Source organism: Chionomys nivalis, chromosome 5, assembly GCF_950005125.1.
Source record: "Chionomys nivalis chromosome 5, mChiNiv1.1, whole genome shotgun sequence".
NCBI classification, from domain to species: Eukaryota; Metazoa; Chordata; class Mammalia; order Rodentia; family Cricetidae; genus Chionomys; species Chionomys nivalis.
The window spans coordinates 15068248-15084997 of NC_080090.1; the positions used below are offsets into that span (position 1 = coordinate 15068248).

General features: G+C 36.2%; 1 protein-coding gene across 18 annotated transcripts in view; it reads right to left on the minus strand.

Annotated features, from left to right (window-relative positions):
- Window positions 1-16750, minus strand: part of Cdc42bpa (CDC42 binding protein kinase alpha) — a 257942-nt gene that overhangs the window by 180116 nt on the left and 61076 nt on the right. For all 18 annotated transcript variants that reach the window (XM_057769503.1, XM_057769501.1, XM_057769494.1 and 15 more), the window contains exon 2: window positions 12322-12413. In XM_057769503.1, the coding sequence (XP_057625486.1) occupies window positions 12322-12413 (92 nt within the window). The remainder of the gene's footprint in view (window positions 1-12321; window positions 12414-16750) is intronic.

Consider the following 16750-nt stretch of genomic DNA (forward strand, 5'->3'; position numbering starts at 1 on the left):
AACATTCTCAATAAACTACTTGCAAACTGAACCCAAGAATACATCAAAACGATCAACCACTATAATCAAGTAGATACAAGGATGGTTCAACATATGCAAATCAATAAATGTAAGCCACCATATAAACAGACTGAAAGACAAAAAAACACATGATCATCTCATTAGATGCAGAAAAGGCCCTTGACAGAAGCAACATTCCTTCATGATAAAAGTCCTGACGAGACTAAGCATACAAGGACATCTCTCAACATAATCATATCTCAACATAATAAAAGTAATTTACAGCAAGCCTACAGTCAACATCATTATACATTGAGAGAAACTCAAATTATTTCCACTAAAATCAGCAACAAGACAAGGATGTCCACTCTTTCCCATACCCGTTCAATATAGTACTTAACGTCTTAGCTAGAGCAATAAGACAACTAAAGGAGATCAAAGGGAAACAAAAAGGAAAGGAAAGAGCCAAAGTATCTTTATTTGCAGATATGACTGTACACATAAGTGACCCTAAAAATTCCACCAGTAAATTCCTAAAGCATATACACACTTATTAAAAAGTAGCAGGATACAAATTAATTCAGAGAAATCAGTAGCCTTCCTATATACAAATGACAAATGGGCTGAACAAGAAATCAGGGAAACACCACCTCTCACAATAGCCTCAAGTAATATAAAATATCTTGGGATAATTCCAACCAATCAAGTGAAAAACTTACATAATTAAAACTTTAAGAAACTGAAAAAGATAACAGAAGATGGAAAGATCACCCATGCTGCCAAAAAGAATCTACAGATTCAATACTATCCCCCATTAAAATTCCAACAAAATTATTCACAGAACTTGAAAGGACAATTTTTGACTTCATGTGGAGAAACGTGCATGCGTGCACACATACACACACATATAAACAAAAAAAAACAGGATAGCTAAAACAATTCTGGATAACAAAAGAACTGCTAGAGATATCGCCATCCCCCATCTCTAATTGTACTTCAGAGCTATAGCAAGGACAGCAGAGTATTGGCACAAAAACAGACATATTGATCAATGGAACTAATTGAAAGTCAAGATATAAATCCACACCGATGTACAGCTAATTTTTGATAAATAAACCATAAATATACTGGTAAAAAGCAAACATCTTTAACAAATGGTGCTGGTCAAACTGGAAGGATGCATGTAGAAGAATGCAAGTAGACCCATAACATATCACCCTGCACAAAACTCAACTCCAAATGGATCAAAGACCTCAACATAAGACCAGACACACTGAATCTGACAGAAGAGAAGGTGGGGAATAATCTTGAACTCATTGGCACAATAAAGACTTTCTGAACAGAACACTAATAGCACAAACACCAAGACCAACAATTAATAAATGGAACCTCATGAAACCGAAAAGGTCCGATAGCAAAAGACACCATATTTAGAAAAAGCAGCAGGCTACAGAACTGGGAAAAATTTTTCCACCTACACATCCAGTGGAAAGCTAATATTCAAAATATATAAAGAACTCAAAAACCTGGACATAAAGAAAACAAACAACTCAATTTAAAAATGTGGTACATATCTAAACAGAGAATTCTCAAAAGAGGAAATACATATGGTTGAGACTCTTACAGAAATGTTCAACATCCTTAGTCATCAAAAAAATTAAAATCATAACTACCATGAGAATGGCTAGGATCAATAATACAAGTGACATCTCATACTGGTGAGGATGTGGAGTAAGGAGACCACTCATCCATTACTGGCTGGTGGGAGTACAATCTTGTACAGCCACTATGGAAAACAGTGTGGCAGTTACTCAGACAGTTGGAAATTATCTACCTCAAGACCCAGCAAAACCACTGTTGGGCATTTACCCAAAGGATGCTTCATTCTACCACGGAGACACTTGCTCAACCATGTTCACTGCTGCTCTATTCATAATACCTAGAAACTGGAAACAGTCTAGATATCTGTCTATCGATAAAAAGATAATGTGGTACATTTACATAATAGACTCAGCCACAAAAAGAAAAAATAATCATAAGATTAGCTAGATGAGCTAGAAAAAAAAATCATCTTTAGTAAGGTAACCCAGATCCAGAAAGACAAATATGGTATGTACTTGCTTCTATATGAAGGTTAGATGTCAAATCTTTGAAAAAAAAAAAGCTACAATCCATATAACTACAGAGTTTAGAGTAAGAAATTGGGGGAGGAAGGGATCTACGTAGGAAAGGAAAATAATTCTATTATGGACAGATGATGGAAAGACAGAAAAGGAAGGATAAAATGGGCAGAAGGGAAGGGGCAGAGAGAATACAGGGAGGCACAGCTAAAAAAGCCATTTGAGGGGTAGTATGAGACCAATACAGTTGAAACTCCCCGATCTATTTACATGTATGAAGATGCTATAAATAAAATTGCTAAGTAATGAGAAGAAGGAGCCCCAAGTGGATATCTCTAGTTACCAAATGAAGTGTCCACTGCCAGGAATAGGTTACATCTAATTGAGTTGCTGGCTTAAGGGGCCACGTGGGAGCCCCCAAAGAACCCAGACTATTGCTAAGGCTACTGGTTGCTTTCCACAACTGACAGTAAGGCCCTATTGCTGAAGAAAACACCTAAGAACTTATTGAACATGGAGAAGTTAGACTGGTGCCAGTCTAGAGCCATTGTCCCTACAGATTTAGTTTTACATGATCTTTTTTATCTGGATTAGACTTTATTGCATATCTGTACTTCTTTACTGTACAGGAGGGATTCTTAAAATACTAAGTGCTTCTTAAAGACTTAAGCTGCAGCATTGCTAGGTCAAATACAGTCTTGCCTGCTTGCTCCACCCAATCCAACATGGTGGAAGAGGTCTGTTCACTGCCTCTGAACCATGCACATTACCCCAATTCCAAGTATGCAGCAGGTCTATGTTGAGTCATTAAGCAATTTGTAACATGCTGCTTACAAACCCCATGTAAATGCTCAGTCTCCTGAAAGAGCCAGAGTTCATACTGGCAGCACAGCCCAGAAAGCGGGCAGTTTCAAAACAGTGTGTTTTTTTTTTTTTCCTGAAATCAGGAAAACCTCTCCTAAAGGAGCCATGCTTCTGCTTGCTTCTATCAAAAAGATCCCACCCAAGAAAATGCTGCTACCAAACCATGCTTAACTATGTTCTTTTGTGTCTAGGATTCCTTTTTAAGTTTTCTCAGGTTTCTACATGGATTTAGTCAACCATGTTGGAGAGCCAAATTGTTGTAATGAGGCTACTTGCTTGTTTCTCGGCTGCCAGGCAGCTCAGATCCAAAATATATATTATATTTAAATATATATCAATTAAATCACTGATTGGCCCATTAGCTCTAGCCTCTTATTGGCTAATTCTTACATATTAACTGTTGTTTGTTTGATTTGTTCTATTCTGGTTTGTTTTGGTTTATATTATTACTATTATTTAAATGCCTGTTTTCTAATTAGAGTCAGAAAGGTATGGATTCAGATAGGAGGGAAGGTGGAGAGGATCTCGAAGGAGTTGGGGAGAATTGTAATCAGAACATATTGTGTGGAAAATCTGACTTCAATAAAATAGAAAAAATAAAATTTAGAACTTCTATAATTTTTGAAGATGGATATAAAATTTAAAATATATATACAGAGAATTAGACATGATTATAAAGTGCACAATGAATGAAAGTCAGATCAAGAAATACAGTCTTGCAGCAAATCAGAAATGCTGCTAGGTTGCACTCTAACCCAGGAATACGCCTATATGCACAGCCCAGAAACACATCTATGTGCACTACAACCCAGAAATGTTCCTATGTGTGCTACAACTCTACCGTCCCAAAAGAAACAGTCATATCCTTGACTTTGGTGATATGTAGTCCTTTCTGTGTTGCTTCCTTCACCAAACATATTGTCAAGTTTTAAAACAAGGTTGGTTACTCTAGTTTCAAAGTGAACTGGGAACTGTATCCCTCTATCTAATATCCAACAAAGTTACGATGATTAAAAGAAATTGCAGATAAATTTATCTCAAACTGCAAGATTCTTTTATATGACTTTCCTCTTCTATCTTCTGAGGCCTACATATGTTAAATATTTCTACATATATATTTATTAGTGAAGTTTTTCTCATAGTTGTGGTATGTTTCATTACTATCTTAGGTTTATATCATCTTAGGATGATATTGCTATTTGGTGGGAGTTACCTAACTCGTACAACACCCTGAGCAAAATGCCCAGCATAATAGGGGAAGTGTGCATATAGTACCACATTTGTAAACTGTGTAATTAACTGATGGCAATTCTTCCTTTCTAACTTTCACACTCATAGTATAAACAGTCCAATAAAAGTACATATATTAATGGGATGTACTAGAATGCAAAATATAACTGCATACATCTACAACAGATTTAAGTACAACTGCTAAAAGACAGGGTTCAAGCCATAAGAAAGCTGACTAAAAGCAGGAACCAAGTACAAGATATGAAATATTACCTTACATAAAAGTCCATAATGATGAGCATCAAGAAGACATAGTTACTTTGAATGTGCATGTACCTCCTATAATAATTTTCAAAATCAGGGAATATATACAACTATAGGAGAGAAATAAACATGCCTTTAGTCACTGACAGAACTAAACGATGATCAGTAAATCATGGAAAATCTTAATAACAACATTGATTATCTCAATCACACTGCCATTATTAAAACACAGCAAGAAATAAATATAGAATAAATATTATTTTAAGGACATGTGAAGTATTCATTAAGAATAGTTCACATTCTGATAAAAAACAAATTATGAAATTATAGAAAAATCAAGAGTATATTATATCACTGTATGTAACTCAAACAACCAAACTTTTAAAAGCAAAGAATAACCTCCTGGATAGAAGTTTAAATAATATTTAGAAATCAATAATAATGTAAAATAATTTTTGGGGTCCAGGAGGTGATGGTGCATGCCTTTAATCCCAGTACTCTGGAGGCAGAGGCAGGTGGAACTCTATGAGTTCAAGGTCAGGTTGCTCTATAGAGTGAGTACCAGGACAGCCAGGGATACACAGAGAAACCCTGTTTTGAAAAAAAAAATGATAATAATAATCTTTGGGATGAACTTAATCACCATTATAAGCAGAATCTATGCTTCTGTGCTTAAATTGGAATGTAAAAGAAGCAAAGATCTAGGTTTGTCTCTTGAGAAGGTAGAAGACAAATGAGTAAACTAAATCTAAAGAAAAGGGGAAGTCCCGCTCTGGCCTCTAAATACATGCAAAGACACGCAACATTCACAAGCAATGCACACACAACATGCATATGAGTGCATGTGTATATACACATAGAGAGAAAACTCATACAGACAAAAGTAGCTTTGATATTTAACTGCATTGAAAAACCTCTAGTAAGATTCAAGAAAAAAGATAGCATGCACCATGATCATGAAAGAACGAACTTCACCTCAGACTCTGTAGACAGCAAAATTAATAAAAGGATATTTTAAACAACCTCATGATAATAAACTTGATAGTTTAAATGCTAACAGAAATACTTTATGAAAAATAAATTATACTAAAGCTAATACCAACTAAAACAGAAAAAGCTAACTAACTCCATAACATTAAGTGTTAACTAATTATGAGTGTTTAAAACCCAAGTGCACACAAATGCAACATTAAATTCCATCAAACATTTAAGGAAAAAGACAGTGCTGTACAAAGCCTTCAAACACTAGGGGAAAAACACTTCCCCAACTCCTTACTTAAATACATCACAACCCTAATATCAATGCTTGAAAATGATAACAACAAAAAGTTATAGGTCAATGTTCTCCATGAACACACATGTAAAACTAGCTAACAAAATACTGATTAACTGAAGAGAAAAACATCTTGAAAGACAATCCATACCTAATCGATCCCATACCAGGAATCGCTTTAATAGTTGCAAAATCAAAGGCATTAATCCATGAATATAATTAATAAGAAATTTATCTAAAATATTTCTGTAATACAAAAGGCAATGTTGAAATTTGCATGGCAAACACATACACACACTCTCTCTTCAACAAAAATCAATGCAGCAAGTACCACAGTACCTAACTTCAAAGTACACTACAGTGCTGTCTTAAGAGTTTCTATTGTTGCAGTGAAACACCATGATCAAAAAGAAAGCTGGGAAGGAAAGGATTTATCTGGCTTACATTTCCACATTGTAGTCCATCACTGGGGAAGTCAGGGCAGGAACTTAAGCAGGGCAGAAACCTGGAGGCAGGAGCTGCTGTAGAAGCCATGGAGGGAACTGCTTACTGGCTTGCTTCTCATGACTTTCTCAGTCTGCTTTTTTTTTTTTATTCTTTTTTAATTAAAATTTCCACCTGTCCCCGTTTCCCATTTCCCTCCCCCTCCTCCCAAATATTGCCCCTCCCCCCACTCCCCTTTCCCTATCCCCACTCCTCTTCTCCTCCCCCCACTCCATTCCCCCTCCCTCTCGATACTGAAGAGCAGTACAAATTCCCTGCCCTGTGGGAAGACCAAGGTCCTCCCACTTCTACCTAGGTCCAGGAAGGTGAGCATCCAAACAGGCTAAGCTCCCACAAAGCCAGTTCATGTATTAGGATAGAAACCTAGTGCCATTGTCCTTGGCTTCTCATCAGCCTTCATTGTCCGCCATGTTCAGAGAGTCCAGTTTCAACCCATGCTTATTCAGTCCCAGTCCAGCTGGCCTGGGTGGGCTCCCAATAAATCAGTTCCAATGTCACAGTGGGTGGGTGCACCCCTCGTGGTCCTGACTTCCTTGCTCATGTTCTCCCTCCTTCTGCTCCTCATTTGGACCTTAAGAGCTCAGACCGTTGCTCCAAATTGAGTCTCTGTCTCTATCTCGATCTATCGCCAGATGAAGGTTCTAAGGTGATATGTAAGATATTCATCAGTATAGGATAGGATCATTTCAGGTTCCCTCTCCTCAGTTGCCCAAGGTACCAGCTGGGGACATCTCCCTGGACATCTGCAAGCCCCTCTAGAGTCAAGTCTCTTGCCAACCCTAAGATGGCTCCCTTAGGATATATACTTCGCTGCCCCCGTATCCACCCTTCCTATATCCCAACCATCCCAATCCCTCAAGCTCCTCCCATCCTCCCCTTCTCACGTTTCTCATCCCATTTCCCCTTAGCCCCAAGCCACCTCACCCGCTAGTTCCCAGTTTTTGCCCTGGAATCTTGTCTACTTCCCCCTCTCCATGCGGATGACTATACGATTTTCTTTGGGTTCACTTTCTTATTTAGCTTCTCTAGGATAACAAATTATATGCTCAATGTCCTTTATTTATGGCTAGAAACCAATTATGAGTGAGTACATCCCAAGTTCCTCTCTTTGGGTCTGGGATACCTTACTCAGGATAGTATTTTCTATTTCCATCCATTTGCACGCAAAATTCGAGAAATCATTTTTTTTTTACCGCTGAGTAGTACTCTAATACTTTTGTCATTTGATAGGGCATCTCTTGGGTATATTCCCAAGAGTGGTATTACTGGATCTTGGGGTACGTTGATCCCAAATTTCCTGAGAAATCGCCACACTGATTTCCAAAGTGGTTGCACAAGTTTGCATTCCCACCAGCAATGGATCAGTGTGCCCCTTCCTCCACAACCTCTCCAGCAAAGGCTATCATTGCTGTTTTTGATTTTAGCCATTCTGACAGGTGTAAGATGGTATCTCAAAGTTGTTTTAATTTGCATTTTCCTTATCGCTAAGGAGGTTGAACATGACCTTAAGTGTCTTTTGGCCATTTGAATTTCTTTTGTTGAGAATTCTCTGTTCAGTTCAGTGCCCCATTTTTTAATTGGGTTAATTATCCTTTTAAAGTCTAGTTTCTTGAGTTCTTTATATATTTTGGAGATCAGACCTTTGTCTTTTGCAGGGTTGGTGAAGATCTTCTCCCAGTCAGTGGGTTGCCTTTTTGTCTTAGTGACAGTGTCCTTTGCTTTACAGAAGCTACTCATTTTCAGGAGGTCCCATTTATTCAATGTTGTCCTTAATGTCTGTGCTGCTGGGGATAAACGTAGGAAGTGATCTCCTGTACCCATATGTTGTAGAGTACTTCCCACTTTTTCTTCTATCAGGTTCAGTGTGTTCAGACTGATATTGAGGTCTTTAATCCATTTGGACTTGAGTTTTGTGCATGGCGATAGATATGGATCTATTTTCATTCTTCTACACGTTGACAACCAGTTCTGCCAGCAAATTTATTTCAATAAAAGCAAAGTATGTTTAAAACAAAGAAAACAAAGAATAATCAATACCAATTGAATGACAGAAACAGATCTAAATGGAAAAGGTTTTTTAAAAGATTACAGAAAGAATTTCTCTTTTTGGAGGGTGGACAGGGGGTTGAGACAGGGTCTCATGTAGTCCAGACAAGCCTCAAACTCACTAGGTATCCAAGAATGGTACTTAATTCTTGCCTCGCCCTTCCAAGTGTTGGGATTACAAGTGTACATCAATGTGTTTGGCATTTTATAGGAAGAACTTCTAAAAAGATGAAAGTAGGTAGGATGATGGATTAGAACCTAAAAGCACTTACAGCTTTTGCAGAGGGCTGGGTCCAGTTCCCAGCACCCACATGGAGGTTCACAACCTTCAGTAACTCCAGTTCCAGAGACCCAACACCATCTTTTGACCATTTCAGGCACCATGGTGTACATAAATACATGCAGACAAACCATTCACACAATTAAATGAAAAATGTCTTTTTTTTTATGAAAGGAAAATATTAATGATCTTCAGGTTAGGGAAAAAATTCTTAAACACAAAAATCATTAATCATTACAATTTAATTACTGAATTTAATTTTAATACAAGATCTACCCGGAAAGAAAAAGACAAACCCACTTTTTGTACATTCATATTCATGAAATCATTGACATCTGGAATATATCAATAATATTCAACTCCTACCTCCCTAATCCAAAAATGTATCTTGTCCAAAGGATATCCACATGATATGATACAAAAAGTTACTGAATTTTAATGAGACTTAACAGGAAATGCAAAATGGAGTCACAATGAACACCACTACACACCTACCAAAGTGGCTTAAGTTAGGAAAATGAGACTAGTGAGAAAGTGAGACGAGAGAGTATAAGTGTGACTCAGTACTTAGAAAATTATTTGGTACTGTCTACTAAAGCTAACTACGCCTACCTTAGGACACAGGAATTTCACTCCTAGGTTTATATAAAATATAAATGAATGCTTATATGTCACCAAAGATGTAAGTAAGAATGTTTTTGACAGCAATATTCTGAATAGCCAAAAACCATAAGTAATTTTTGTAATCAACAATGCTATTATAAATGAAAAACATATGACATATGATGTGGGATTCCCCTCCGCATGCTATGAATATGTTTTACTGCCATTGGTTAATAAGGAAGCTGCTTTTGGTCAATGGCTTCACAGAATATAGCCAGGCTGGAAAAGATAGTGAGAGAGTAGGCAGAGTCAGAGAGAATCCATGTAGCTGCAGAAGAAAGATGCCTGCTAAAGCCCACCAGAACCTTCCTGGTAGGCTACTACCTCGTGATAAGGCACAGATTAATAGAGATGGGTTAATTTAAGATGTAAGAGTTAGCTAGAAATATGCATAAGCTATTGGCCAAGCAATGATATAATTAATACAGTTTCTATGCAATTATTTTGGGTCTGGGCAGCTGGAAATGAACGAGCAGCCTCCATCAACAGGCATATTCATACAAAGAAATACAGTGAACTAGTTAGTGGAAAACTAGAATGTGGAGCCAGTATGACAGCTCAATGGGTAAAAGCATTGGCTGCCAAGCCTGATGATCTGAGTTTAGTTTCTAGAACCCACATGGTGGAAAGTGAGAAATGACTCTACAGTTGCCCTCCGACCTCCACATGTCACATGCATGCCATGGCACATCCACACACATACATGCATGCATACACACACACACAGAGAGCAGAGACACACACAAAGAGATAAAAGTTAAAGAACAGAAGAAAAGAAAAACAAGGGTATGACAGATAAGTATATCATGGAGCACAGACACTAGAAACAAGAATAGACAGTAAATAATTCTATTAACATAAAATTGAAAATCAGGTAACAAATCTAAGATAAGAGGGAAGGGCTAACAAGGAATTGGTATTTCACTTAGTAATGAATATACTATTGGGCTATAGGAAACAAACTAAAAGAATTTAGCTAGGTATTTAATGTAAAACTAACAGTTAAAATATTGCTACTAACATCAGACTAATGTATGTCAAAGAGCATCACAGAGATAATGAGAACATTCTATAACAACAGAGTTTGTCATTAAGACGAGATGACTACTTGTTATCAGCATAAATTGAAAGAAATGTTAAAAAAGAGTAAAGAAAAAATTCTCTCAGGAAGAAATGGATCAAGAAAAAAATGTCAAGAAAAAAAAACTGAAAGAAATAAACAAATAAACCAATCCCTTTCTGAGGAAATGGCAACTCAAGAGAAAACAGAAAAATTAAATAAAAACTTTAAAAAGCTAAATTAATGAATTTAACCTAATAAATTCCAATCATAAAATATATGCTATCTGATCACTTTATAGCTCAAAAGCAAAAACAGAGTCAGAAAATCCTCAAGACACTTAGAAACATAGATGAACTTCTAAACTCACGGATACAAAACAAAACAAACTGAAAATGTAAAATCACACTGGAAATTGGGGTAAACAATAAAGGAAGCATGACAGCGTTGCTTGGAGGAAAACAGCCTGAATGCACATTTTAAAAGAAGTAGAAACCAATATTCTAAATTGCTTACATCAGTAAATTAGAAAAATGGACAGTAGGTTCATACCAAAGAAAATAAATTATTAAAGAGTGGCATAATCTACAACCGCAAAGCTAACTAAAGAAGCTAAAAGTCAATTCATTGAAAAACAAAGAAAACTGACCAACTCCCTAACAAGACTAAGAATTAAGAATGAGATCAACCAATGATCATATGAATCAATAACTGATCAATGCAATACTAAGTTCTAAAAGTTACATGAGGTGAACAAACCGACACATAATTTTTTAAAACTCCACTGTAAAAATTAAATATATTGACTATCTCAGTCAAACTCCAAGCTCAGAAGGCTTTACGTGTGAAACATGAGAAGCATGTAAAAAAAAAAAATGGCAACCACTTCAGAAGCTTGCAGAAAGCAATGAGAGAGAAAACACTCCTCCCAAGAGACCAGCAGCACCAAAACCCCAAAATTTGATAAGGTATTAGAAGAAAATAAAAGGCCAATTTCTGTTCAAAAAAATAGGTGAAAAAAATTAAATACACACATATTTTTTAAAGCATGCCAAATCTACTGATGCAAAGAACAATAATACTTTAGATATAATACTATAGATAAATGGAATCATTTTATAAAATTAGTTTAACATTTGAAATTAACAAGTGAAGCTCAACACATTAACCAATTAAAGGAGAAAACTGACTGGTGTCTCAACAGATACGATGAAGCATTTTATTAATACTCAACACATTTCATTATTTTAAAAGTAAAATTAATACAATGACTGGCCATGAGGTTAATAAATAAAATTCAGGTAATTGCAATATTTGTATTTTCAACAATTAGAAAATGAAACAAAGTCATTTTAATTAAAATAACCTCAGGAATACCAGACATCTAGTAAACCGGCTAAAAGATGTGGAATCTTTTGTACTGAATGAAGTTACAATCTTATAAAGTCCTAAATAAAGGAGATATAGCTCATGTATATGTATTAGCTGACTCAATCTTAAAATTTCAATTAATTATTAACTCATCTCCAGTTTTAATGAAATCCTATCCCAAACTTCAGATCTTTCTAGTTTCCTGCTTCCTCTCTTCCTCTCTCTGTCTCTGTCTCTCCGTGTGTGGGGTGTGTGTGTGTGTGTCTGTGTGTGTGTGTGTCTGTCTGTCTGTTTGTTTGTTTGTGTGTGTGTGCATGTGAAAAAAACAAGATTCTAAAGTAATATGAAAACACAAGGAAGGAAAGACAGGATCAGGAGGAAGAAACTCTACCAGACACACCAAAACTTCTTAGGAGATGAGGGCGCAAGAGATAGTGTGGCCTTGTCACAAGAAGGAAACAGACTAGAAACAAAATTCAGTACATGTTAAGATGTGAAGCATTATAGAAAGCAATCCATGCAAAATGCTTTATTCACAACTTTAATCTATTTTCTGATCAGTCATATCAATTATAACAACAAATAGATATCGCTCACCATTGTATTCTAAAACAATTAGCAAACATTCTATAAACTCATCTCTTACCTCCCCAAAGGCTCCTCGACCAATCACCTTTAATATTTCAAAGTCCTCTCTGTGTAATCGCATCTGTTTCACTTTAGAAGTAAATGGTTTAGCTGAAACAAACAAACAAAAAAAAAACCCATCAATTACTTTCTTAATGAAATGTGATACAAATTAGATGTACAACAGATGAGCATTTCTTAAACAATAAAAATTCAAATTATAATTAAGAACTAAACCAAAGCACCTTCAAAATCTAATTAAACTATAGAAGCATGATGTAACTACTATAAAAAGTTAATAATTTCATATATATATATATATTTATATTACAGTTTTTTGTTTGAGACAGGGCTTGGTCATGTAGCGTACAACTACATGTGTAGCCCAGCTTACAACTTGCTTGCAACTCGCGTGTAGCTCAGGCAAACTTGTAATTCTTCTGCCTCTACTTTAAGAAGTGCTGGGTTACAGGGCCAGGCAGTAGTGGCAAATGCCTTTAATCTCAGCACTAGGGAGGCACAGGCAGGCGGATCTCTGTGAGTTTGAGGCCAGCCTGGTCTACAAGAGCTAGTTCCAGGTTAGGCCCTGAAGCTACAGAGAAACCCTGTCTCAAAAAAAAAAAAAAAAAAGGTGGGGGCTGGGTTACTGGTATGTGTGCATTTGTGTGAGCACGCTGCATTTCTGTGTGTGCAGATGCATGTGTGTAGACATGTACAGGTGAAAGTACAACTTTGGGTGTCACAAATGAACTGAATAAGTAGTAAACTGAACTTCAGGAGACAACACTATGGACACAGTCTATTTATGTTAATACTACATGTTCCACAGAGTCTGTATACTTGTCAGATTCTCATTTCTTAGCGATAATTCTACAGCATTTATTTGCCTTATGCTTTTATGGAATAAGCTTCTGTGTAGAAAGAACTATCCTTTGGTTCTTCTTAAGACACCCATCCTTTTAACCTTTGATAAAACATTTTAACAATCATGTGCTCATCAGAATTAAATTTTAGTTACTCTGGTTTTAAAAAGTTTATTTCAATACTGCCAGCTTGTCAAGTTTGTACAAGATGCTAAAGATACTAAGAAAGAAAACAAACAAACAAAACAGATAAATAGATCTTGTCTCTAAATAAGTAAATTAAGCAAAAATGGTATTTAAAATTTTTAGTGTGGCTGAATGAAAGTTGCTAATTTTAATAAAACATTGCACACACTACAAAAAAATGGGGGAATTAAAAAATTAACAGGATTCTCTATTATTTAGTAACTAAATGTACCAATTTTTTTTTTTTTTTTTGATTTTCGAGACAGGGTTTCTCCGTAGCTCTTTTGGTTCCTGCCCTGGAACTAGCTCTTGTAGACCAGGCTGGCCTCGAACTCACAGAGATCCGCCTGCCTCTGCCTCCCGAGTGCTGGGATTAAAAATCTGAAACTGCTAAGTGCTAATAAGAATATAATTTACAGGCACAGTAATGTTTAACTGCTGGAACTGTTTGCTGCCTCTGAAGTTCTTATTTTCTTTTTCATGATTTCAGGAAATGCTACTACTTAGGCCTTAAGACCTGAATGGGTTTTGTTTGTTTGTTTGTTTGTTTGTTTGTTTGTTTGTTTTGGTAAAACCTTTTTTTGACTTCAATGGTTCTTTCAATACACAATGGTTCTTTCAATACACAACTGAAATTTCTCTGCTTTGATCTCATTTAGAAGTTTTCCTTCTGTGTTCATAAACAAATATTTGTCTATAATTCTCCTTCCTCTATGCTGTGTGCATCTAGTCTGGCAGCAATGAAAAGCCCAGCTCACTGACCTGCAAGTTGTCATGCAAGTTCTCAGTCCTTTACTGATCACTGAAGCATCATCATTCCCGCTTGTTTAAAAATGTGTGGAAAATATCAAATTTTTTTTGGTTTTTTTCGAGATAGGGTTTTTCTGTGTAGCCCTGGTTGTCCTGAAACTCACTCTGTAGACCAAGCTGTCCTCAAAACTCACAGAGATCCACCTGCCTCTACCTCCCTGGGTGCTGGTATTAAAGGTGTGTGCCATCACCACCCAGCTTCAATAAAACTTTTAAAAGACAATACAGATGACCACAACTTCAGGGTCTAGAAAAACATCTTTCATATGTGCCCTTTCAGTGGACTTTTTAATGTTGTCATATAACCATGTTTCATATTTTCTAATTCTACAAATGACAACTATGTAATTAGTATATAATTTCTCTGAATTTATGTATTTCATCAAAATTCAAAATTTTATGAAGCAGGTTAGTAATGAAAATTTTTGGTTTCAAAACTCTACCATATGGACAAGGTGGCTAACCCTTACTGGATGGCTAGTACTGTTTTTTAATCATCGATCACTGTTTTATTGTTGAAAGTCTACAGATTTACTATCATTCTTCCAATTATATGATGTTTACCTGATCCTTTCTAAATGTCTGTGAATCTATTCTGTAGAATGCTAAATAGAGTTTACAAAAAATGCCAGCAAAGAAAGCAGAGGCTAATTGGCATTAACATCCCCACCTCCAGAAACAAAATAATTAAGTCATTTTTATATAAGCAAGCATTAGAGCAAAAACAAAAGTTCAACTAATCATAGTAATATGATAAACATGTATGTACACAATAATAAAACTTCAAAATGCATAAAGCCAAAAAGAGAATAATCAGTTTCCTGGCAAGACATTTTATTTCAAAACTCTGTGTAACTGACACCTCAAACAGACCCTAAAACAACAATATATTTAAATAACATACACATATAGCACTGTAACTGCTGGACAATATTATCCTCAAACACATTCAATTCTACAGATTTTGGTAATATCAAGTCATAAAACAACTGCCAAGAAAATTCAAAATTCAAAACATGAAAGCCAAATCATATTATATCATGCCATTAACCATAAATCAATAAAAGATAACCAGAAATATTGGTAAGCTCTGAAATTAAAGGGAAGAAATAAGTAATTAGAAACAACACAAAAAAGTACTATGTGGATATCCAGTGCTTTAAAAAAAAATAAAAAGCAAGCCTGAAATAGTCTACTTTTAAAAGGGTAAGTTCCAGAACACAGAACCAGCCTGCACAGCACAGTAAGACCTGTCTGTGCTCCCCACACACACCAATAGAATTCAAAACATAAAGAGAAAGCAAAGTGATTTAAATTGCTTAAATTGAAAATAAGTACATAATAGAAAGGCTTGGAACTGGAGAGGTTCCTCAATGTCTAAGAACCCTTACTGCCCTTCCATAGGACTCAAACTTAGATCCCACCATCCAAGCTAGGCAGCTCACAACTGCCTGTAATTCCAGCTCCAGGAATATCAAATACTTCTGGACTTTGAGGGCACTAGCATTCTTAAGCACATACCCACAAACAGATATGCACACAGGCATTCACAAAATATTTTCTTAAAAGTAGGGCTTAAAAAGCTATTAAAAGTGAATTTTTAAAAAATACCACAAATAAGAAATTAGACAAAATTACAATACTACTGAGATTATGATATGGGAGGTACTTCTGTCTATGTGTTGCTTTTATTGGTTAATGAATAAAGAACTGCTTTGAGCCAAAGGCAGGGAAAAACAGAACTAGGCGGGGAAAGCTAGGCTGTATGCTGGGAGGAAAGAAGGATAGAGTCAGAGAGAAGCCATGGAACCATTGGAGATAGATGCTGGGAACTTTTACCCAGTAAGCCATAGCCACGTGGCGATATACATATTAATAGAAATGGGTTAAATTCATATGTAAGAGTTAGCCAATAAGAAGCTAGAGCTAATGGGCCAAGCAGTGATTTGATTAATACAGTTTCTGTGTGATTGTTTCGGGGCTGAGCAGCCAAGAACAAACAAGCAACCTCCCTCCAACAAGATTAAATTAACAAAATTGTCATAAGCAACCTCTGTTGCCAAATTTATTGTGACAAACTGTTCTTACAGAGTAGCTAATTGGTTTTCAAAACTGAAAGTGCAAACCATTCAATAAATAAATTAAATAAGTATGTTAGGCTTCCACAAAGAAACCACCAATAGTTAACACCTTTACAAGTTCTAGTAAAAAATGTACAAGTCATGAGACACACTGAAGGCACAGAAGAAATCACTGGCACACAGGTATCTCCCAGGAGCAACAGAATATGCAGCATCCAAATTAAAGCTTTCTATTTTATCATTCTTCCAGAAGACCCATGGCCCTGGAGAAAGAGCTACAACTAGCACCATGCAGAAGAAAGCGGTGACTCCAAGTGGGGAGCAGTAGCAAGCAATGCAGCATCACTGTGGACCCTGCACCTGCTCAAGACAAACCACCAGACTCCTGAGGGAACAAGACTACAAAATAAGTGACTTGTGGAATAACAAGTTTCAAAATAGAACAATGAAAGATGAAAGATGATGCCTGTTGTTCCTAATGAGACAAGCAACTAAATGCAGGGAATAA